Consider the following 17328-nt stretch of genomic DNA (forward strand, 5'->3'; position numbering starts at 1 on the left):
AACTTAAATGGCTTATTATATAGGTCTATTACAGACTTTTATAATATACTGAAAAACTGACGGCTAATACGGCTCTTTCTTTTCAATTGTGCTTGTACATGTTTACAATAATACAGATTATTTTTTTTATTCAAAATTATGCAGAATAGAGTGAAAATGCATATTGCAATTGCATTGTAATATTGCCAAAACAAAATAGTCTAAAAGGTCTAAAAGAATGTGTTTAAAGAAATGTAATTTGTTATATTAGCTAGTAAAAATAAAGCGACTCATCGTTCCCTAACGCCCTACGGCTATAGCAACGTTTCCTGACTCAATACAGCTATTGTATCACGATAATCGTGATCATAACTCGTGATCTATACAAATCACATCACTTCCCGCCAGTTACATGATGGTAACTGTAATATATTACCATAATTAGCGATGACATAGCACACTAATAAGAAACTAAATAAAAAAGATTGACATATGCGAATTGGATGCGTATATATCATACGTAACATGCTGCTTCACTTGGTGCTTAAAATTGCGAATAACTCTATCTAATGTATAAATTCTCGTGTCGCGGTGTTTGTTACTAAACTCGTCCGAAACACCTTTACCAATTTTTTTGTGTGCATATTTACTAGTAGGTTGGTCTGAGAATTAGCCAAATAAATATACATGACTAAATAAATATTTTTAATCAAATTTTTTTAAATTAAATGTCTTATAATTATTCTTCATTAAAAAAACCAATGTTTGCGGTATTGATTTTGATGATATTTTATATGTATACTCGGTAGGTCTGAAAGTAGGTTGTTATCTATTACCCCTAAGTGATATGGTTGGTCCAAAAGTATCTTATTTATCTCCATTCATATATATATTCTATACTATATATATAGTATTGACTTAAAATTTTAATAAACTATATATTTTCAATTAGAATGCGTTGCGTTGTTTTAAAGATCTGTGCTATATAAAATATAAATTTGATTTGTTCGTTCTTTTTATGCTGTCTCTACTTTTCTTAATAAGTGGCAGATTAAAAGAAAACTATCACTGTTCCCAACTTAAATTTACTTGAATAAAAAAAATTTTATTAATTGAAATTTCGAATGCATAATCTTAGTGTATAATTAACAAATATAATATTAATAAAGACATTTATTCAGCATAACATCAGGAGAGTTTACAATATTATTTGTACTATATATATCTTAAACGTTAACCTACTATTAACGTTGAAAGTGACTCCCACTCAGCATTTCCACTATTCCTTTTCATAGAGAATCTTAAATAAGAACATTTTATAGTGGCTATGCACATAAACAGCGCTGGTTCTAACTACATTTAATTATCCACTATAATCACCTGTGAATTACGCACAAAAACCTTGTAGTTTAACAACAAATCCATTAAAGTAATGACTGTGTGGATAGGAGTCTTTAATTTGACATTTTTTCTAAATTGCTAACTATTTACAATCTTTTTGCTGGTCACTATTAAAAAAACCTTTTAGTTAATAGTCTGCAGTAAATAATAAGCAATTTAAAGACCTTTTTATTCGATTAACATTAGTGTAGTAAATTATCGTTGGATGAATTTTTATTATATGTAGTTGTGATTAAATCACGTATATTTTGGTCATATTGTGATTATTGTTCGTAAACTCAGTAGTAGAACAATGGCAATAAAAACTCAGTACTTTGTAACAGATGAGTTTTTTTTTGAGAGCGATTTATCGAGAAAACAAATGGAATATAGAGCTGGTAAATACAATTTTATCAAATCAGGCGGGTAAAATAACAGTCAGTTCATCGATTTTTGCTATTGAATATCCAATTCTGGTCATTCATACCGAATACCGATATATCAAAACACTACGAAACAATTTTTTAAAAATGTGTTTCCTTGTAAATTTTCATTTTATCAGGAAAATCACGTATATAAGTTTCAATAACAAAGGCTTAATTAATATCAAATTTTTTTGTAATTTATCAAATTAGAGACATTTCCGAAATACACGAAATAAATATAGGTATACGACAAAATAGTGCATTTTAAATAATACAATGAACGTGTGTTTTATACAAATAAAATATTTCAATTGTCTGGAAGTGTATTGTTAGCCTGTGTACCTAAAGTACAATAATCTACAATTTTTTATAATATGATAAACACGCAGTCCTAAATAAACAGTTTTTTTAAATTCACATTTACTTCACTCTGCATCAGGGCTGCCAACGTTAAAACATTTAGTTTCATAAAATATCGTATATTACTTTAATTTGACTCATTAATCTTATCTATAATCTATATAACATCATACAATAGAATTTTGAACAATTTTCGTATATTATCTCGTACATACTTGGTACTTGAAGATGATGAAAATATCTACGTACTAAAGACTAAAAATATTGTATTTGTACTCATACGGTAGGCATCCCTGTTCGGCAAAAATACACGTAATAAATATTCATCAGTTCACTTTTTGTAGGATGGTAAACATTTTAAAAATAAATATTTAATCCTAAACAAGCAAAAAGTGTTTATTAATTTATCTTTTTTTTTGTTGTGCACGGACTAAGCGAACCAAATATAATTATGGTAACTTAGATCTTTATCTACTTAAGTAAGTATTAAAATATATTTTAAAGAATTTATAGACACACGGAGATTTTAGATTAAATTTGACCAATACCAAAGAACTGGGTGTTTCGATTTATAAAATAAATTATCAGTTGAGATTTCAATGTATAAAAAAATATACGAGTTTCTTGCCAACTGAAGTAGCTAGCTGAAAACGTGCACAAGAGGCAGCAAGATCCTACGACTTTTTCTTATGGCGATCAAATTCCGACCGATACTGAATCTTTTGTCAACACAAGCGGTGGGCCCTAGTGCTGACCAAATCACGACTCAATCACGGCGAATAGTGAACACTAGGCTTCTAAGCTATATCCGAACTCCATTCAATGCGTGATGATGCCTCGTTCATAGGCGAAACACGTGTCGCAATATTAATGCTGTCGGAATATGGGTGCGTAGTGCTGTTAATGTTTATATGCAATGGATACCACTTACCATCAGGTGGTCTACCATCTTCTTGGCTATTCCATTTACATGATGACATATGTATGTAGGTGTTTCCACTAAGTATGTATATACCTAGGTTACAGCATCTAATAAAATCACAAAGAATCATTGCAAAACAATTTTATAATATGTAGATTCTAATAAAATGTTAATATAACCAGTCGGTGTGGGCGTCATTTAACGCATTATGTTATTTGTCATTGATTCTTTACTAATGTTGTTCCAATGAGGCTGCCTTATTTGAAATGTCAACATTTTATTTCGCTACAAATAAGCAATGGTTTATAAAAAGGAAAGGACTGCAATGTGCATCTAAATGTAGTTATATAAGTTTAGAGTTGGCAAAATTTTATACAACCTATAAGTAGTAGAGTAATAAATATATATGACTATTCAAAAGTTTATTTGAATAAAGATTATTTTTATTTCTTTTAATACAGTCTAAAATAGTGTAATTTTTATATATTTATGTAACTAAAGTAGCAAATAAGCTGACAGTTCAAGATGGTAAGTGGTAGACATATACATGAACAGAATCATAGAGATCATGTTATCACGTGATGCCCGTGATACCACGCATGCCTTGCTATTCTGTAGGGCTAACATATGCTGTAATTTCAATGCCTTATCTCAACCTCAACCGATCCACAGCTTAACAAAGCTGCATGGCGGCTGAAATAGAAATCTTTGAATGAAAACATTTATATATATATTGAAACGTGAAGCAAAAACTTTGTGCCCATTTTTCGACAGTTGCTTGGACATAGGAGTACGAAATTTCGCACTATATATACCTATAGTTTAGTGGAGGGTAAGGAGGGCAGAATGCGAATATTTTTTCTAAATTATACATAGCAAATATATTAAATCAATAAAAAAGACATTAAACACTACTATGTATAAGACACAAGCGTATATACTCTTTTGTTTATTGTTAAAGTCTGTGGTCAAATTGAGAATAGATTAATATTGTTTGTGTTTAATAATATTTATCTAGTCTTTGATGAATGTTCAACCTTATAATTTAAATTAATTATGGTCGAATTTCGAAGACTGAACGATCAGTAGTATTCATAAAACGGCATAACCTTAATAAGTCTAAATCAGAAACACTTACCATCCACGCCTTTCAAATCGGTTATATAAAATCAATCGAGGCCACATTACTCATAACGCATTACCCCTCTACTGGCACCACCTCGGGCAAAAACATTTCTGCTAACTCATATGATGGCCTTATTAATTGCCACTTAGTTCTGCTACGTTTAAAAAGAATAATATCTCAGAACAACTCACACAGCATCATCTAATCTCATGCTAAGCAGAGCTTGTGTTATCGGTACTAGACAACTGATATAAATACATAGATAGTTTTTTTTTTGTAAATACTTGCATATTATACGTAGAAAACACCCAGACCGACAAATAGTCGTACTATAAATACAAATGTTTGTACCATGCGAGGAAGCGAACCGCGATCGTCGGAAGTAAGGCAGTGCTAAACCGCTTGACCACCGAGGCCGTCAAACAAAATAATATACAAATAAACAAAATAATAATCTTAAATTCACAGTCGATTAATAGACGAAACTAATTTCGAGATTGCGATACGATAGTAAATAATGATCCATCACATCATTACGTTGATGATAATGATGATTATCTCCGTCGAGATGACATCAGCGTATAATAATAACAGTTGTGGTCATGAAAATGAGTCTGTACAAGTACCCACTATTTTTCATATACAAACTTGTATTTAATTAAAATATAGTAGTATATAGCAGTTATATAAACAAACATACTCACGACTGCATGTTCATATAGGATAGGCAGGCATCGTCGACAGTAGACTGCAAAAATTGACATTACATTTTGCTAGGTTACAAAAAAATATATCAGTTGCCTAGTGCAGGATAATAAGATGAGCATGAGATCAGTTAGCCTATCGTGACAAATTGAACTGTGGAGAACTGGGGGAGGTTAACTCAACATGGTACATAGCTAGCTATGGTGTCAACAGTCCAGATTAGTAATAATCTCCTTTCTCCCTATGTACCTAACTTTACATGGTCTAAACACCACAGATAAGCAAATATTAAACAAAGGCGCCACCGTTGATTTTAATGCAATTTTCAGCAACAGATAGAGTGTGATGCAAGAGGAAGTTTTATATATATGCGTGTTATAAAATATAACAAACCGAGTAATTCAAAAATTTATAATGCATCCGTAAGAAGCCTGGACGGGTCGTTATAAATAAAAATATTATTATAGTAGGCGTGCATATTTATAGCCTATATGTTATTCTGTTGTATAAGCTATATTCCTGTAAAACTTCATCAAAATCCGTTTAGTACTTTTTACGTGAAAAACATGCATCCATACTCACAAACTTTCGCGTTTATAATATTATTAAGATGTAAAAAGATTTGCTCTCATAAAACCAAGTGGTCGAATTTGTATGGCACCGTATGTATCATACAACTGTCGGACCAGTATACAAGGCCAGGTAAAGGTCACTTGTCTTTCTCCAGAGGCGGTAACATTCTATTTTTATTTATTGTTCGTGTAATGCAGCCTTAAGATCACGTTCCGCAGTAAATTGTAGTACATACAAAGTTATTTTATACTACTTTTAACTGCCTTAAGTAAAACCACTGTAATTCTCGCATCGCGATTTTTATACTGACAAAACTCTAATATTTTTTCTACTACTCTAATGCTGTTGGTTAGTAGTTTTACATTAATAATAAAAAATTGACATACTAACTGAAATTCAGGGTAAGTCATAAATTATATATTAGTACTGTCCCAGACATAGATTTATCAGCAGTGGACGTCTTCCATGCTGAGATGATGATAGTTTAACGTTAATAATAAAAAAATTACATACTAAGTTCAGTAAGTCATAAATTATATCTTAGTACTGTCCCAGACATAATTTATAACTTTATGCAATCATAGCAATCCATTTTTAGCTGAGAATAGAAAGTCTAGATTGTTTACTTTTTTGTAAACGTTGAAAAAATGTGAAGGTGTAAAAATAACTTTCAAATTTTAAACATACTCATAATATTATTATATCATTTATTTATATTGCACATTATTATTCTCTGCACCACTCGTGGTTGACAGGTAGATAAAACCGTATGGTATTAAAATTGCCATATGTATTTTCAAAATATATATTTTACCATTTTTTTTATATAACTTAAAGCATATGCTTTAAGTTATATAAAAAAAATGCGATAGTCAATGGAGTGGATGTAAAGGATGAGAAAGCCTCAAGAAAGGAGGGATGGACTATGTGAGATGCACAAAAAGTATAAGATCAGATATGACTGCTGATAGGGACCAGTGGAACAAGTTGACATAAATAATTAGACAAATACATTTTTTATTCATTTATCTATATACTGAACCGACCCTAAATAATGGAATATAGACGGGGCAATGATGAGTAAATTTGTTTGTTTATGGCAGTACCACAAGTTAACAGCTTAACCAACCCTCAGGAAATTTGACATAAATTAAGAATTTGAGATAGAGAAAGACATATGTAACTTTATTTCGTTATAGTCGAGCGGACTGTTGCGGACACGAACTAGTATAGAAGAATAATGTATTGTTCCACAGAAACGAATATTATTTTGATTATAATAAAGCATTTAAACATTAAAAAATCCTCATTTCTTATATGAACTTGATGTTACAGGACAAGAAGGATTTTAAGGATAAGATATCTTAGACCTCTGGAATGGCAATGGCATGAGTGGTATCACTTACTCGTATTTTTCAGGCGACACATTACTTTGGCCTACGGTTACCGCTAACCATCAGCTTCATTGCTATTACGATAACATAACAAAAAAAACTTGTTTCTGTTAGTCAGTTAAAAATGATGTGATTTTCATCACAATTATGGAAGTGTTGAAAAGTATGTTACAACTCTGTCCAATAAATTTGCCAGCCATAAAACATTGGAAATTTGCGATGCGAAAGTTTAAAATCATGTTCCATAATTTTATTACTTAGTATCAATTTATTAACAATAAATCAAATTAGACAATACTATCACCAATCAATCAGTCTTACCGTTAAATATTAAAAATTCACATCATTGAATCGATATCCTTCATAATTTCGTGTGTGCAACGGACCGGATGTGACGTCACGTCCCCTCATTGTTGTGCGTGGCTGGGCTCACGCTTGTCTGCTGCACCATGGGTATATTACCCATAGTTACATTCATAATTATATTTAATTTCACTGCTTTTAATTCAAATGTGCTTACATTAAGTTTCTTTTAATTTGAATAAAGATTATTTATATTTCTATTCAATTAAATACCGAGTTACTAGTATAGAAAGAATGAAAAGGTAGTTTTAAATCAATAAAAGATAATAAAATTAGCACCCTCCTACGCTAACGGTTTACGCTGTCAAAGCAGCAGTGAAGGATGATAAGATAATCATGAGGGCAAGTCAGTTAACCCCACGTGTTTATCACGATGATTTCTGGGAGAATCGAATGCAGGTTAACCTGACATAGCATGTTGCTAGCAATGGGATCATTAGTCCACTTAAGTAACAATCTAATAATAAAGTAACTTCCCCCTATATTAGGTAGTTAAGTTAGTTTACTCGGTAACTACCTTAATCTTACTAATTTTATTGAGTATGAATCGAAGATTGTTACTCTTTCACACAAAAACTACTGAACGCATATTTATGAATCTTTATAGTAATATAGCTTATGCATCGAAATAACACATAGACTATATTTTATATTGAAATATATAACTGAAATTTAATGCCGGTGAAACCGGGGGCACGGTGTATATAGAAAGATAACTACCAGTTATCTTTCTATATACACCTTTGTATCAACTAACACTAATTACAAGAAATATTATCCTGTTCAAAATTTAAAGCAATATGAAAATCGTGCAATATAATTCATTCATTCATTCACCGGTCTGTCTTTCTTACGTTTCCAAAATAACCCTGTAGAGGTATACTGAGAAGACTAGGGTATATAGTGAAAATAAATATTGGTTTCCTTATCTCCAGGACGACGGCACAGTGGAATACTTCAACAACATCATCGTTCAGCCTCACCTGAAGCTGGTGACCGGCCAGGGTCGAGGGTACCACGTGAGATGCCGGTACAGCCGTCGCGACCTCACCCACTTCCACGTGTACCATCATCGGCCAAGAGCTGACCGTCTCAGCAATTCATTGTCCGATACTGATAATTACAGGTATGTTTTTTTATGGATGATGATAGAATGATGATCAATATCAACATCGATTTATAGATATTGAAGTACTTATAGATAGATAGATTGATTCTATATTTACCAATCAATTACAAACACACAGCATACATGAGGTCCAGAAAAAATAAATTGTACCTACAATTAAAAAAAATAGTGGTGGCAAAGTTGAAATGGTACCGCAAAGTTAAATAGCATAATATATAATTGTATTATTTATACTTATAACTAGCTGTATCCGTGACGTCGTCCGCGTCGAATTTAATTTTATGTTTCTAAAAAAAAGTAGCCTAACTTACTCCTTATTACATCAGCTATCTGACAATAAAAGTCCCGTCAAAATCGGTCCAGCCATTTCAGAGATTAGCTGGAACAAACAGACAGACGAACAGAAAAAATTGTAAAATATGTTAATTTGGTGTATGTACCGTGTTTATATTCAAATGCATGTAGTAAAAACGGTTATTTCAATATTACAAACAGACACTCCAATTTTATTATATATATATATATATATATATAAGTTACTTATCTTACTAATATTATAATTGCGAAAGTTTGTGAGTATCGATGGATATTTGTTACTCTTTCATGCAAAAGCTACTAAACGGACTTTGAGGAAACTTTACAGTAATATAGCTTATATATCAGAATAACACATAACAATAAATGTCAAGTAAGTGTGATGCAGACGAAGTTGCGCAGGTTTGCTAGTTAATAATAAATATTGAAAGAAAATATCGAGTAGCTTATCTTGGGTATTATTATTAGATAGTTTTCATTTCGATCTATCTGATTTTATATAGTTAGACATATCGAATAATAATAATAATGAATGAGGACAACTCCCACAGCACCATTTAGTCCCAAGCCAAGCAGAGCTTGTGTTATGGGTGATACAACTGACAGAAATACATCAATATATTTTGTAAATACATAGATAATATACATTAAAAACAACCAGACCAATAATTATAATGGAATGACCTTTTTACAGGACATCAGGTGTGATGTCAGTTTGCGGTTCTTGTTTTTTTATTACTGTTGTCGGTAACTTAATCGATATCGATGTTATAGAAGACTTGATGTCGATATAAAAACATCTATGTTCATCGAACATCCCTAGTCAACGGTAATCACTTGTCATCAAGTTATTCCCAAATAGTTTACTCACATGCCATTATTAAAAAAAAATCGGTGACGTCATTGATCCTATTCATGTATCCCATTGTAACCGACAAGATAGATCGTCAGTTTGTTTGTCATTAAAATTATTTAATATATGTACGTCTGACAAACTTGTAGTTGTATAAACAATACAGAATATAATGAAGTTTGCCATAGACCTTGACATTTAACAAATTACCTTGAAGAATAATTAATAATGTGCCAGGAAATGAAAACATCAATGATTCTGCTTGCCTAGCATTTATATTAACTGTTCATACAAAAGACATCAAGCGATTTAATTCCGTTCCTAACTAATCTCCGCCTTCCCGTTTCCCAACCTTGATTTTGGCGAATGCACATTATGCTAAAGCATACTTTAAAAAAACTATTGAAAAAATTAAAAAACCTGTTTTTTATTTATGAGTATGGTAATGGTTTTTATTTTCTCAATGTAAATATACTCGAGGTAGGTTGTAGAAAGTTATCTGCGTACCTCTGTCTCACCTATTTCAGCCACCAAGCAACTTGCTTTGTAAACTATATTTCTATTGTATTAGAATTTGGGTGCTATTAGACAGTGAAATTACACATATACAAATTTAATTTTTACTGCCTTGACCGTTTGTATTAGTCTGGGTGTTTTCTATATATATATCTATATATATATAACTCAACATGACTGACATAGTGATCTATCAACGCACAGCCCAAACCACTGGACGTATCGGGCTGAAATTTGGCGTGTAGGTAGATGTTATGACGTAGGCATCGGCTAAGAAAGGATTTTGATTAATTCTACCCCCAAGGGGATAAAATAGGGGATGAAAGTATTTATGAAACTTCGTCAATTTAAACCGATCAGGCTGACACTTTGCTTGCATAAATCTACTATGACGTAGCCATCTCCTAAGAAAGGATTTTGATAAATTCCACCCCTAAAGGGATAAATTAACGCGAGCGAAGCCGCGAGCAGAAGCTAGTTATGCAGATATTTCCAAAATACTGTATTTTGTACCACTTGTTTAGTAACCATAACACAAGCACTACTTAGTTTGGAACTTATATGGCGGTATATAAATAGGGTTACAATTACTATTAAAATTTATAAGACTAATAAATATTTTTGTATTATATTTTCAGTGATGAATACGACGAGGATTCAGGGTTACTGCCGTCCGTTACTATGAAAATATTCAAAGGGGATCCTAAAGATAAAGAGGTAACAAATTCTACAATTCTATCTTCATGCCAGACTTGTCAATGGCAGAAAGATTAAATGTCTAGAGAGAGAGAGAGAGAGGATTTTGTTATGAAAACAATATACTCCGGAACAGTAACTTCTTGATTCCAGAATTTTCTTTCACTCTTTGTTAGGTTCCGTAATTCAAAGTGACGTAGGCTAAACTATACACCAGGTTGACCTGTTAGAAGATTTTATTAGGATTCGAGTCCACGTGGTCCCTTTACCAACAATACCTTTTCCCCATAAAAGCGATATTACTCCTATTCATTGCAGGTAGCGTCCACAGTACGTATAGGTGATGCCCTGACCCTCGTGGTATCTCTGGAGAAGCAGCGTCAGTACGGACTGCTGGTGTCTGAGTGCGCAGTGCGAGACGGACTGGGCTGGGCTGAGCAGAGTCTCATCGCTGATGATGGGCGAGTATTAAACATATTTATCAAAAACACTCGAGTTTCTTACTCGTTTCATTCTTCTCGTGTTGGAATTATTTATAAATGAGCCGTAGATTAAAGAAAAATGACTATTCAATAGTGCTTGACTTAAGTTTATTTGGATAAAGGATGTTCTATTTTATGTAAGATTGAAATATCCCGTAAAATGTAATGCATACACTATAGATAGAACTCCGCTGCCTATGTGTGTGTGCTACGCACGCAGGTGCCAAAACAAAGACACAGGATGAAATGGCGGCGACAATTATTGACATAAAATGCACTCAAATTTCGTAATAAAAAAAAATATATACAACATATTCATTATAATGTGAGTGTGAGTCAGCAATAAGTAAGTATTTAAAAGTCAAATATACATATATAAAATAAACATATGTTTCATACAAACATTTTGTCGTGAATATAAGCTAAGCAGCGCATGTATTATGGGTAGGTACTAGGTACTAGACAACTAATATAAATAATTTTTTTTGTAAATACATACATATTATACATAGAAAACACCTAGACCAATACAAACAATCATACTCATACATGCAATTTGTACCGTGCGAGGACACAAACATCCGACCAACGAACGTAAGCCAGTGTGATAAACCGCTAGACCACCAAGGCCGTCAATGTATGAACGTGTATTAAGTGTTTTTTTTATATACAGATGTCCATTAGACGGCGAGATAATGGGCATGTTCCAGTATTCAGGCGACAAACAGGAGGCGAGCGTGTCGTTCCCGGCTCACAAGTTCCCATACACCGCTAGCGTGTACTACACCTGCGAAGTAAAACTGTGCGATTTGAACCATCCCACTGATTGTGTAAGTAAACCTGATATGTTTTTTATAATTAAAACAAACCCTTACGATATTAATCAGAATAAATTATTGTCCTTCGTACTATTGCAACATCATAACTTTCAGCTTTACTCCGCTAACATTGTGGAATGGGGGGAAGGGGATTGTTAGTAATGGGGACTCATGACCCAATACTAGCAATGTACTATGTCAGGTTGACCTCCACGCGGTTCCCCCTGGAAACCATCGTGATAAATTCATTGCGAATTTACCACGTTGGGCTAACTGACCTGACCTCATGCTCATCTTGTCATCCTCCACTGGTGCCCCGCCAGCGTAAACCGATAGCGCAGGCGGGTGCACCATTCCATTAACATCCATAAAAAAAAAAAACATTGTGGAATGAACTGTGTAAGGTTTTCTCTAGAGTTATTTAATAAGGTCATGATAAGGATTCTAAGGTCAGCTAAGTGCACTTTACATCCCTAGTATTATATTAACATATGAGGGAACACCAGATAGTTTTCAGATTATGCTTATTCTATAGTATAGAAAATACGTATATAAAATGTAACAACATGAATTTGAGCTTTATTATGCAGCTATATATATTTATATTTGAAAATGTAGGTATGTAGTATGGAACTAGTTTTGTATTTTATTGTATTTTTATGGATGAGAACGGAATGTTGCACCCGCCTGCGTTAACGGTTTACGCTGGCGGTTTCTAGTGGAGGATGATAGGGTGAGTATGAGGTCAGGTCAGTTAGCCCTTCGTGACAAATTCACCAGGAATTTATCATAATGGACGGAATAGGAATTTATATTATTTTGAAAATTTGACGTTCATAAGGGGCTGCAATGTTCTACATGAATAAATGATTTTTGACTTTTGAATGGTTTCCAAAGAGAACTCTGACAAAGTACATTGCTAGCAATAGAGTAGTCAATCCATATGACAATACAATCCCCTTTCCCCCATATTGTAATATAGTAGAGATAAAATAATTGAAGTCAAAGATATTGTTGTCATTTATACTCTAGGAGCCATGTGCACATAAGAACAACCGAGTTCGCCGTCAATCGGACGAGGGCTCCCCAGCGACTGTGGAAGTGTTCTCCGGACTGTACGTCAATGAAGCAGACTCACTCGACAATGATGAAGTTACCAGCGAAAAGGTAGATAAAACTAAGATAATCCATGTATGTATTTACATGATATAAATGTAAATATAATGTATGTAATGATGACATGACTAGAAAACTAGAACAACTTCGGTCTATATATGGGACCACAATACTTGACACGCCCGCATTTCGCTAAGAATATTTGAAAAAGAAATAGGCCAGGGCGACATCTAGTCTCAAACTAAACTGAAATCAGCTATAGATTTTTTTCCATATTCATAAATTATTAATAAAAATAGACATGACATAGGTACTAATCACAAGAACCCCTACAAAGCGTCAGTTTTTTTAGCCATTCTAAGGCTGTTGGCCTCAACTGGCCTATGAGCACAGTTAGTTCAGGAGTACTCCATACCCGCGGAAGGACTTAGGACCAGCTGGAGCCCTGCCTGACGGATACGCTTTATACTCAGAGCACCGAGGCTCGAACAACGGTTCAGACTGCCGAAATTAGATTCTCATTGAAATGAAACTTGTTATATATCGGAAGAACATTGACAAAGGATAATACCTCTAACTACCTCATCTAGGATAAGTCGTGAAGGTATAAAAATATGTATGAAATTATAATAAATGTTATTTTGATTACAGAAAGAAGACGAAATCTGCATATCGCAACGTAACTTCGCCATCGCAATATGTGTAGCAGGCGTTATATTAATGATATGTGTAATTGCGGCCATCGCATTCATACTGGCCCGGCGACGAAATCCCAAGACCTACTCGAGAACTGGCAGCTCACTGTACAGCGGCCCTTATACAAACACTGGTTATTCGCACACGAGTTAATATAGAAAATCTCCAGTCAAATATTATAAATAAGTTCTCAAAAGTTGGGAGAAAAATGTGATTGGTTTTTTAACTAAAGAATTTAATGTATTATTTACCGCCAATTGTCAGTGTTTAATATCCACAGACAACACTAATAAGTACGTTCTATACTGCCATATAGTTCCTTAGTGTAAATTTGAAAAAAGAATCGATAATATCATAGAGAAATTATGTAAAAAGAACATATTTGTATTTATGAAGTGAAATTCATTTTTAAATATGGCGGTCTGATTGGATATAAAAGAAGCGCAGTAATAAATTGAGTTCTTGGTAACTTAGAGCTACGAATTAATGCAATATTATATTAAATTTTACAATATAATCCAATTATTAATATTAGATGTTGTGTTCATATCACAACGATCAGTCAAATTTAGATAAGCACTAGTTATTTACCAATATATTTAAGAATTTCGTGAGCATACTTAAAAAAATACCTACCTATTTATTTTGTGATAATTCGTACCCCGTCTCCATTTTGATTTTAAGTTTTTTTTTTATTTTTATTGTAAGTATTTTAACTAAAAGGTTGCCTTACATTACGTAATAGATATATAATGTGATCAAAGCACAATATTTAGCTGAGGAATGTGGATTTAGATTCTATTATGGGTTTGGCCTGTGAAACTTCCGGATCAAGACATGACATAAAGTACCGATGTACAGATGTGTGTAGTAGTAATAGTACATTCCAATTTAAGTGAAAAGGCAAAAGATCAATACCATACAGCCTATTCTACAATAATCCAGACATTAATATTATATTCTAATTTCAAACTTGTTTTTAATATACAGTTTCATAGGCCTTTTTATTAAACGGTGGCGGGCCATATATATTTTCTCTCGCAGTTTTTCTTTTAGTTCAAGATCTTCTGTAACGATTTCTTTAATGTTTAAATGTGTGGAGATAGCTATAAGAATACCTAAATGTATAACATTTTTACCATGTTTTATAAAATCATTTATTGTTTTTCTTTTCTGATCCACTGAGGCACAGGAAAAATATATGAAAGTTATAATATTATTTCTATGCCTGAGGTAAACTGCAAAAAATGTTTTACGGTAGAAAAATAACTGTTATATTTATATACCAACCATCAGAGTATTTTTTATTGATTGAACGTATAACGGATGCCATATATTTTAAGTTATTTAAGGTTAAGACATTCCACGTGGAATGCCAAATCCGTCCTAACGGTGCTATTTTTCGGGCTTATATTTTAAGTTGCTTTTGCTTATAATCCTATATATAACAACGAATTAGTTCTGATATGTGTTTCATAATTACCCCATTGTTGTTTTTATTTCGTATACTAATATACTAGTTTTTTTTAATACAATGGGGTTCTGGAACGATATCGGCGATGTAAGTGATCATGTACGAATTTTTTTTTAACAAATATACTGACTTCATATGTATTGTATTGTATTTATTTTATTTTCCTATATCCTTTATCTATCCTTGAAAATTCAGTTACGGCCAGTAGTTACTACATACAAACAACATACATAGGCCTGTCCTGTGCACAACAAAAATCTGGAGATTTTACCAAACTAACGAGGAAACGTCACTACACATACTATGTGGTTGTAGCCCACTCGTGCATAAACGAAATATCTCCTTTTGAAAGTATACACTCTATACTGAGGAGATAAAAACCATCGCTCCCAAGAATACCCCTCAATTCTTGTCCCTGACGGGTCTAGTAGCGAACTCTGAAAAAGGGCGAGCAACAATAGATCTATGTAGGTCGCAGTGCTAAAAGTCCAAGGCTAAATAACAACACAGCCCAAATCCCCCAATAATAAAAAAATACTACATACAAAAATATACATATGACAATAAAGACCTCTATGGTACAGCCATTTGAGTTCAGCTTAGTTTGAGACTAGATGGCGCTGTATATTCCCTACCTTATGTTATTGTCCCTAAGTATACTGTAATAGAGGCCTAGTGGTTTACTACCAACTTCGTCCCTAAAGATAGCGAGTTCAACTCTGAGAGACACCAAAAAACTTGCCATATGAATTTATTCTTCTGACTAAACCTCCGGTGACGGAAACACCGATAAATAAACCAAATTCGAGGGAAAGCGATAGGCTGACCTCTGACATGGTTGATTCCATACACAGCGGAATGCGGGCCAGTCAAGTATTCCATTCCCCATAACGTCAACCGTTAACAATATCTCTGGCTACCCCTCTGAGATTAAAGTTGTGAAGATATTTTTTGTACTAATAGTTAAGAAGTTTTTATATGAAATCAAACAAATAGAATATTCAGTAACAAGTTTATTTTGATTATTGTAATGGTCTTGTGGAAAGATAGACACAACTCACTATTACACCTTAGTACCAGTTTCGAAGTGTATTTATCTTAAACTGAAAGTAATTACGTACAATTTAATATATTACAATTAAATTAATCTTCACTTCTCTTACATAACGCAACTCATAAGACATAATAAAAGTTTACAATAACGCACAATTAACTTTCATAAATCATAAAATATTTAATGGCAATTGTATTGTTTGGTCATTAAATAAATATAATTTATAATGACTATATAACTGTATTTATAGATATTTTCATGTTAAAGTGTAAATTTAATACGTAAGATAAACTATCACGTCGGTGCTTAAAGCATATGGACTTTCTTTTCAAATCAAGTGAAAAACATAGTAGAACATATTAGCCGCTTATGAAAGTCAAGTTTTTGAATTAACATTTTATTCTCTACCGTCCAGTTCAGTATACAGATTCAATTGAGAAGTACTGGCAAGAAACTCAACTAGATTTTACAAACTAGTCTAATGCTGTTGGCCTTTACAGCTTCACCGGACAATAGGGGGCGAGTGTAGATGGCACTCTAAACCCGCAGAAGGACTTATGGTGCGGCTGAACTTGAAGTCCTTTTGCGGGTTGGACTTGTATAAATTTGAACGTCCATACACGGCTAAAATGTCTTACATGAATAAATGCTTTTGATTTCAAATTTCAGTTTTATGCTGGGGAAATGTAATCAACTGATATATAATTCATCACAAACTATCCGATTTCAAACTGCAGCCGTCACATATATTATTAACTGACTTAAAAAAGGAGGTCTCATTTTTTGTGTTTTTTTAATGATTTTTTTATTTGAAAATTGGTGTTGCTCATGCTTGAAATCCAATGTAAATATAATCAATATCTTATCACTATTTTTTAACAACGCTAATGTAATTGAAGTCGCTTTTTTCGTGGCCTGAACACGCGTAAATTTTTTTGTACCTCTTATTCAA

The 17328-nt window shown here is 32.9% G+C and overlaps 1 protein-coding gene across 1 annotated transcript in view; it reads left to right on the top strand.

Moving 5' to 3' along the window:
* The window catches only part of LOC131855269 (uncharacterized), a 54048-nt gene extending 39005 nt beyond the window's left edge, over nucleotides 1-15043 (top strand). Inside the window, exons 5-10 of the mRNA XM_059206514.1 lie at nucleotides 8163-8353; nucleotides 10679-10757; nucleotides 11055-11197; nucleotides 11892-12048; nucleotides 13069-13203; nucleotides 13804-15043. Of these exons, the coding sequence (XP_059062497.1) occupies nucleotides 8163-8353; nucleotides 10679-10757; nucleotides 11055-11197; nucleotides 11892-12048; nucleotides 13069-13203; nucleotides 13804-14001 (903 nt within the window). The 3' untranslated portion in view covers nucleotides 14002-15043. The remainder of the gene's footprint in view (nucleotides 1-8162; nucleotides 8354-10678; nucleotides 10758-11054; nucleotides 11198-11891; nucleotides 12049-13068; nucleotides 13204-13803) is intronic.
* The last annotated feature ends 2285 nt before the right edge of the window (nucleotides 15044-17328 follow it).

This window comes from Achroia grisella, unplaced genomic scaffold (genome assembly GCF_030625045.1).
Source record: "Achroia grisella isolate CSIRO2021 unplaced genomic scaffold, CSIRO_AGI_Agris_v1 utg1360, whole genome shotgun sequence".
Taxonomy (NCBI): domain Eukaryota; kingdom Metazoa; phylum Arthropoda; class Insecta; order Lepidoptera; family Pyralidae; genus Achroia; species Achroia grisella.